Raw genomic sequence first — 8,582 nt, 5'->3', positions numbered from 1 at the left:
CACAGTCCGCGCAGTAACCCATGATCACACAGTCCGCGCAGCAACCCATGATCACACGGTCCGCGCAGCAGCCCATGATCACACGGTCCGCGCAGCAGCCCATGATCACACGGTCCGCGCAGCAACCCATGATCACACGGTCCGCGCAGCAACCCATGATCACACGGTCCGCGCAGCAGCCCATGATCACACGGTCCGCGCAGCAGCCCATGATCACACGGTCCGCGCAGCAGCCCATGATCACACGGTCCGCGCAGCAGCCCATGATCACACGGTCCGCGCAGCAGCCCATGATCACACGGTCCGCGCAGCAACCCATGATCACACAGTCCGCGCAGCAACCCATGATCACACAGTCCGCGCAGCAGCCCATGATCACACAGTCCGCGCAGCAGCCCATGATCACACGGTCCGCGCAGCAGCCCATGATCACACGGTCCGCGCAGCAGCCCATGATCACACGGTCCGCGCAGCAACCCATGATCACACAGTCCGCGCAGCAACCCATGATCACACAGTCCGCGCAGCAACCCATGATCACACAGTCCGCGCAGCAACCCATGATCACACAGTCCGCGCAGCAACCCATGATCACACAGTCCGCGCAGCAACCCATGATCACACAGTCCGCGCAGCAACCCATGATCACACAGTCCGCGCAGCAACCCATGATCACACAGTCCGCGCAGCAACCCATGATCACACAGTCCGCGCAGCAACCCATGATCACACAGTCCGCGCAGCAACCCATGATCACACAGTCCGCGCAGCAACCCATGATCACACAGTCCGCGCAGCAACCCATGATCACACAGTCCGCGCAGCAACCCATGATCACACAGTCCGCGCAGCAGCCCATGATCACACAGTCCGCGCAGCAGCCCATGATCACACAGTCCGCGCAGCAGCCCATGATCACACAGTCCGCGCAGCAGCCCATGATCACACAGTCCGCGCAGCAACCCATGATCACACAGTCCGCGCAGCAGCCCATGATCACACAGTCCGCGCAGCAACCCATGATCACACAGTCCGCGCAGCAACCCATGATCACACAGTCCGCGCAGCAGCCCATGATCACACAGTCCGCGCAGCAACCCATGATCACACAGTCCGCGCAGCAACCCATGATCACACAGTCCGCGCAGTAACCCATGATCACACAGTCCGCGCAGCAACCCATGATCACACAGTCCGCGCATCGCGTTGAGTTGCACCGCGGACAGCCGGCAATGAAGCTGACGGATAACGTGCTGCGGAGTTTCCGCGTAGCCAAGGTCTTCAGGGAGAACTCGGAGAAAATCAACTGTTTTGATTTCAGCTCGAACGGGGAGACGGTGATTTCCAGCAGCGACGATGACTCGATCGTCCTGTACGATTGCCAGGAGGGGAAGTGAGCGCAAGTTATATACTCTTACCTGCATGCTGGAATAATAATGCAATCGCCTGCCGGCTCGCAGGGGGGGCAGGGAGGGGGGATCGTGTTCATCCCCTCGACTGCGGCCTGCTGCGGACACCCGAGCCCCGGGCTCGAGTGCGCTGCACCGCGGCTTGCCACGCCACTGTGAACTGGGGTTGAAAACAAGGGGTCATTTCATCATCTAAAAAAATCGTTAAAACGCCTTTGTTTGTGTAAATGCGGACGGGAGATGTTCAGCCCCCGCGTGGAGTGTTTCGAGTAATCACGCAAGGGCTCCTGAAATCAAACCGGGCATCCCACCTTGTTTTACCATGCCGCTGTACCCCGGCCCTCTCATTAGGGTTAGAAATGACATGCTTGCCGCGGTCCTATACTTCTGTATTTAATGCCACATTAACTGCGATGGAAAGCCAGTGCGCCTCGTATTATATAGGTTAATTGAAAACAGAACCATGCAGTGATTTCCTAAGTTGCGGTGCTGCTCTTGTAATGAGCGCATAAAACAAAACTTTATCTTGGTAAATAAACTTCAGTGTTTCGTTGTTGCTTTGTTAAAATAACTTGGTATTTTTTTGCTGTGTAAACAGCTGTTGGTTTGCGGCAGGCTGCTTTGTTTTTAGTATAATTGCAGTACAGATGTTGATTGTATAACTGCGACCATGCCGATGGTTTGTAATGCGCCCAGTATATTAACAGCACCGATTCTCTCGGTATTGTGTCTGAATTGAGGACTCCCTGCCATTCAGATGGGACTGAAAGAGGCACTAGGTGGTTGGTTTAATGCATTGTGGTGCCCTCCTAATTTTACTTGGCGCTCAGTAAGACACACCTGAGAGTTACCAATAGACCAGCTAGTCAAGCTCCTAGTAAAACCTGGAACTGCAAAAGCTGCGGTCAGTCTTGTTTACATCCCCGACTGGTCTCTGTTATTTGATAATTTAACAAACGACAACCCTAACCCTGCCAATGATGAAGGACTCCTCTTAATTTGAATGTTGAGGGCTGGGCTGTGTCTCGGACGTTAGGGAGGGTTTTGCGATCGCCCCAGCCTCGCTCTGCTCACTCGGTTTCCTCTGCTTTGTTCCCTAAGGCCGAAGCGTACTCTGTACAGTAAGAAGTACGGCGTGGACCTGATCAGATACACGCATGCAGCCAACACTGTGGTCTACAGCTCAAACAAAGTGGACGGTAAGTTTCTGTTGCACGTGTCTTGCAGAAGTTTACACCTCCTAGGAATAAGCTTTCCTGCCGCATTCACTGTAGCGTTGCAGCAGACCTGCTCGATATCAAGGGCCAGCCCCCGCACTCAACTTTTTGTTTGTAACAGTTAAAAAAAAAAAAACAAGTTGTGTATTGACAGTGATACGAATGCCTGACTCGCTGTGTGTGACCCTGAGCGAGTCACTTCACCTTCTTGTGCTCTGTCCTGCAGATGAGATGTTAAATCAGTGTCCTATTGGAAGTGACTCTGCATGTGATGCACAGTTCACAGCCTGCCTCTGTAAAGTGCTTTGTGATGGTGGTGAAAGGTGCTGTATGAAAATAAAGATATTATATATTTTGGTTCCACATGAAAAGCACATTATGACTAGAACTGTCATTAAGGGAGTTTATTGTCTCTGCAGGTTATATATTTAACAATGAAAACCCCACAAGGTTATGCACACCACCAGACTCTGTTTTTACAACATCATCAGTAGCGTTTGCACCCACACCCTCCACTGTTGCTCTATTGGTCCCTGTTGAGCTGTGTGACTGGCACAGGATTCCCCAATGTAAGGGCCAGCAGGAGCAGGCTGCCCAGCGCTGCTGAGCCTGTCCCGGGCTGAGGTAGTTGTTTGTACAGTTTGAGGGTCAGTGATTCCACCCGGTAATGGAGGTAACTGTACAGGCCACTGCCTTGCCTGGGGCAGAGCGCTTCGTCCAGAGACAGCGGCCCCTTGCATTTTCAGGACAGAGGTAAGACCGGAGCCCAGGCTGCAGGGAACGCAGGTGTGGAAACACTTTGAACTTGAACCAGTCTGCTGTGTTCAGGAGATGGAAAGTGACCGCACAAAGAGACTTTGAACTAATTAGTCCAAGTTACTGACATAGAAGCAGGCAGTCGTGCATCCTGGGCAATTGAGTTAACCATATCATTGGAATGAAATTCAAATCTGACCTTTACACTGATGAATTAAAATCTGAAGTGTGTGCAGCCAGTTCTGGTTTAATTGTCTGTCGACCTCGGCCGTGATTTCTGTGTCCTTTAATGTGCCATCTGGTTCCTGACTTGTCCTTTCTCTCTTCCCCATTAGACACCATTCGGTATCTGTCACTTCATGATAACAAGTATATTCGCTACTTCCCGGGACACAGTAAGAGGTAAGCAGAACTACATTTCGTTTTAAATAAGATGAACAGTGTACCTCTCTTGCCATGTTGAGCCAAAAGGTTCAGGAAGGGTGTGGCTTAAAAGTCTTGGGGTGTGTATCGTGAATATCGTCATGTGTGTTTCAAACAAGCTAACAGGAACGCAAGTAATTAATCCTGCTGGTTTTGATTGCTTGCTTTCTTCAGAGTGGTGGCCTTGTCCATGTCTCCTGTGGATGACACCTTCATAACTGGATCCCTGGATAAAACCATCCGCCTCTGGGACCTGCGCTCCCCAAACTGTCAGGTAGGGCTCGAGGCAGGTGAGGAGTAACAAGGGACAGTTACTCCACACCCATTCTGATTAAGGACATCGTCATTTTGCCGTTGTGCAGATTGTGAAACACTTGATTATATTCAGGGATGGAAATACGACTCCCATTGCACAGCAGTTTGATCCATTTCTGGTTTTACTATTTTTAGTAAGACACACCTGAGCTTGTTACCTGAACACTGGGGCTAATGAGGCTGGTAGTAAAACCTGGACTGGGTGAAACTGCTCAGCAGTAGGAGTCTTGTTGTTTCTTAAATGACTGTGGACCAGTAGGCTGTGTCCTGAGTTTCCTGTCCTGTCTTTTCCCAGGGCTTGATGCACCTGCAGGGGAAGCCTGTCTGTTCCTTTGACCCTGAGGGACTCATCTTCGCAGCTGGTGTGAACTCTGAGATTGTGACGCTGTATGACCTGCGGTCATTCGACAAGGTAGCGTGATGGGTTTGTGCTGTTGTGATAGCTGTGCAGTGGAGTCAGTGAACCGGGAGTGGACACACCTTCATGTGTGTGTGGATGAGGTCTTGGTTACAGTGCTGCATTTGAACTCTCCCCTCTGCTGTCCGCAGGGTCCCTTTGCTACCTTCAAGATGCTGCACGACAGGACGTGCGAGTGGACCGGGCTCAAGTTCAGTAACGACGGGAAGCTGATCCTGGTCTCCACCAACGGGGGCACCCTGCGACTCCTCGATGCATTCAAGGGGGTTGTGCTGCACTCCTTCGTGGTGAGCGCTCTACAGGGGTTACTGCACCACAAGCATCATGGTGCATGCTTTATATGAGATCAAATGATCCTTAATGATGGACAATACTGTTAAAAAATACATATATGAAAATAGAAAGTAAACTGTAAGAGGAAGGACAGCTGGTATTCGTACTGCCTTTAAAGAACATCGTTGAATTTCAAGGACCGTTCTGTGGACTGCAAGCAGCTGTTTGTTCCTGTATGACAAAGGAAACAATGCACAGACACAATGAATCGCACAGTGCTAGCTCTCTGCATAGTGGCTGTTGTGTATTTCTGGGTTACCTTTATAGTAATCAAATAAAAAAGATACAGGGTCTGACAGCACATCACTAGCAACTGATGAAGGTGTGGGTCATTCCCAGGTGTTTTGTAATGAATTTCTGTTTCATTTCCACAGGGCTACAATAACAGTAAAGGTGTGATGTTGGAGGCTTCTTTCACTCCGGACTCCCAGTTTATCATGATCGGTAAGTACTGAAAACAAGGAAGTGCGCTTTTAAAACAGACGATGCAACATCTCATTCTATTCCATGATTGTAGAGGTTACTGCCTCCTCAGGCCGTGCCCTGTATTAAATATAATGCATAGAAATGCAACCTGCAGTGTCTCCGCATTGCCAGAGCTCAGTTAATGGCATTTGTTATTGAGGGCTAAATAGAAGAGCTTGCCAAATTCTGCCGAAATCTTAGGGATCAAAAACTGGACATTTGTGGGATCACAGTGCAGAAGGACTGGCATAGAACATTTTCTGTGTAAAACCAGTGAGCCGTTCGTGTGTCAGTAAGCCAGGCGGCAGCCTGCTTGTTTGCAGACAGTGCAGGAAGCCCAGGGGTGCTGGTGAATCCCAGACTCTTGTTTCTCCACAGGCTCCGAGGACGGGAAGGTCCACGTGTGGAGTGCGGAGAGCGGAATGAAGGTGGCCGTCCTGGATGGGAAGCACACCGGCCCCGTCACCTGTCTGCAGTTCAACCCCAAATTCATGACCTTCGCCAGCGGCTGCTCAAACATGGTGAGCTCGCTGCTACGAGAATAGGAGTCTTCAAAAAAAAAAATCTGATTCCACAATTCTGGGTGTTCTGTCTAAAAAAATATGTAGATATATATATATAGATAGATATAGCTCTATATATATATATAGTTCTTGTTCTGTGAAAGTATTGACATTAACATTTTGCTACCGGTTTTGTCCAATGAGATTTCATTTTTGATTTTGATGTCACCCTGCCTCCCCCAGCTTTCTTTCCTGATTGGGACCTTGACCCTGTTTTGAAAGTCCCACAAAGATCTGCACATTGTTTCCCAAGTGTCCATTCACCAGGTCCAGCTTGGTCCTGCTGTTCATTGTTATGAGGTTAACATTGATTACCTGCTCTGTTTTTTCTCCCCAGGCTTTTTGGTTGCCCACAATAGATGACTGACGTGGAAGCTGCAGTGCTGCCTCATAGACTTTTCTCTGTAAATAGGATATTTTTTTATTTGATGGAAGAATCTGCACGGATCTCTGTTTTCCTGGGAGCCGGGGCCAGTGGAGGCAGAGTGTATTTGGCTTGCCCTTGTCTCAAGCTACACAGGACTGCCTTTCTGGGCTTCGTTGTATTTCGTTTAACCTTGGCATTCTGATCCGGACGAATGAAGGCAGCAGAGCAGCTGTTGAAATGCTCCCCGTTGGTCTAACCTGTAGAGGGGGGGCTTCTCTCATTCAGCTGTAAATAAAATGGTCAGGAGTTTGGGGAGAGGGGCGGGTGGGGGAGGGATTTATGTTTTATTATGTAACTATTAAAATAAGTGTTCCTTTTTCTAAACATCTGTCGTGTTGGCGGTGTTGCATGCGTCGCTCTTACCATGCACTGCTTCACTGCAACTAAAGCTAATCATAGTCCTCATCGTCATAATAAGAGGCAGCCTGCATTTTCTATCTGGCAAACTGCTCAACTGTGGAGCCCTTTGGTTTTTTTGCTATGATGCTTTCATCAGTTGTGTTTTTCAAAATAGTCCAGCCTGCATCCGAGGCTTCACTGACTGCAACTACTAAATGTAGAGCAAATGAATATCTGGAAACTGTTTTCCCAGCACTGAGTTGTGTGCATTACGCGTGTCTTCGCTGGCATCAAGAGTGAAGCCCTTAATTCCAGCAGATATCATATATGATGCTGAAGTAATGGGGCCTTGGAGCTTTAGCTGTTTCTCTTAAGTTGATGAAATTCACTAAGTCAGAGCACTGGGTATTTTAAAAACAAGTCAACGGTGATTTGAAACACACACAGTTTGAGGTGCCAGCAAGGACCAGCAAGTATTTGGTTTAAAACCACTATTGCAGCTTGTTTACCATTACTTGTGTGCTGGATAGGAGGCTTCCTTGCCTTGATGCACCTTGCTCTGTAAGAAGTGGGTATGTTATGGGCTCCTGAAGTATCGAGTCACTTGCAGACTGAATTGATATGAAGACCTTCACTGTTTTGTGCCACTGCTGCTCCATGGTCCTGTAATGGGTTAGCTACTGTAGAATAGGCTGTTTGTCTCTAGAAGGGCACACAGAAATCAGCTCAGATGAAGAGTCATTGTACAGAGATAATGAACTTGTGTTACACAGTGCATGCAAACATCAAATTATTTAAAACTTCTTTTAATCCTGGTATCTCCCAATGGCTTCCCAGGGCTTCATTTTACACTGTGGGCAAAATGCCCGAGCCACTTATTAACTAGAGTGGGCAGATAGCCTAATTTTGCCCACAGTGAACAGTCCTGTGTTGCCTTTTTCAGCTGCTGTTTCTGTGACACTTCCAGTAACCACTGAGTTCTGCACCAGTAACCATGTACACTAATAAAATGTTCTTATTTTAACTGCCCAATGGGAATTCAATTCAGAGGCACATTAACAAAGAAAGTATTTTACAAATGTCTACCTTATGTCTTGTGTGTGTGTGTGTGTGTATACACACTATTGTATTATTTTTTAATAGAGAGCTGTACCATATATTGAAAGGTTTACATTATGTACTTGCAGTATGGTTCTTTAATTCAGACACACACAGGCTCCTGCGTTGAAAGCCCATCAAATACTTTACAGAGGTTCCATTTAACACACGCTGGATGGGTTCCATTTAACACACGCTGGATGGGTTCCATTTAACACACGCTGGATGGGTTCCATTTAACACACGCTGGATGGGTTCCATTTAACACACGCTGGAACGGTTCTGTTTAACACACGCTGGACCGGTTCCATTTAACACACGCTGGATGGGTTCCATTTAACACACGCTGGAACGGTTCCGTTTAACACACGCTGGATGGGTTCCATTTAACACACGCTGGATGGGTTCCATTTAACACACGCTGGATGGGTTCCATTTAACACACGCTGGAACGGTTCTGTTTAACACACGCTGGATGGGTTCCATTTAACACACGCTGGATGGGTTCCATTTAACACGCTGGATGGGTTCCATTTAACACACGCTGGAACGGTTCTGTTTAACACACGCTGGAACGGTTCTGTTTAACACACGCTGGATGGGTTCCATTTAACACACGCTGGAACGGTTCTGTTTAACACACGCTGGAACGGTTCTGTTTAACACACGCTGGATGGGTTCCATTTAACACACGCTGGATGGGTTCCATTTAACACACGCTGGATGGGTTCCATTTAACACACGCTGGAACGGTTCTGTTTAACACGCTGGATGGGTTCCATTTAACACACGCTGGATGGGTTCCATTTAACACACGCT

The 8,582-nt window shown here is 48.4% G+C and overlaps 1 protein-coding gene across 1 annotated transcript; it reads left to right on the top strand.

Annotated features, from left to right (window-relative positions):
• The first annotated feature begins 1,068 nt into the window (after nt 1-1,068).
• Nucleotides 1,069-7,689, top strand: LOC121298114 (WD repeat-containing protein 82-like). The gene is made up of 9 exons (XM_041224938.1): nt 1,069-1,393; nt 2,511-2,608; nt 3,718-3,784; nt 3,980-4,079; nt 4,416-4,532; nt 4,670-4,825; nt 5,246-5,315; nt 5,715-5,857; nt 6,237-7,689. The coding sequence occupies exons 1-9, from the start codon at nt 1,155-1,157 to the stop codon at nt 6,264-6,266; spliced, it is 1,020 nt and encodes a 339-aa protein (XP_041080872.1). The 5' UTR covers nt 1,069-1,154; the 3' UTR covers nt 6,267-7,689.
• The last annotated feature ends 893 nt before the right edge of the window (nt 7,690-8,582 follow it).

This window comes from Polyodon spathula, chromosome 23 (assembly GCF_017654505.1).
Source record: "Polyodon spathula isolate WHYD16114869_AA chromosome 23, ASM1765450v1, whole genome shotgun sequence".
In the NCBI taxonomy this organism is placed as follows: Eukaryota; Metazoa; Chordata; class Actinopteri; order Acipenseriformes; family Polyodontidae; genus Polyodon; species Polyodon spathula.
This window is presented reverse-complemented; position numbering and strand designations above follow the sequence as displayed.

Coding starts and splice junctions, on each gene's coding strand:
- LOC121298114 (XM_041224938.1), top strand. CDS start 1,155: ATGATCACACAGTCCGCGCAGCAACCCATGATCACACAGTCCGCGCAT. Junction 2,609..3,717: donor CAGCTCAAACAAAGTGGACG/GTAAGTTTCTGT, acceptor CTTCCCCATTAG/ACACCATTCGGTATCTGTCA. Junction 5,858..6,236: donor CCAGCGGCTGCTCAAACATG/GTGAGCTCGCTG, acceptor TTTTCTCCCCAG/GCTTTTTGGTTGCCCACAAT.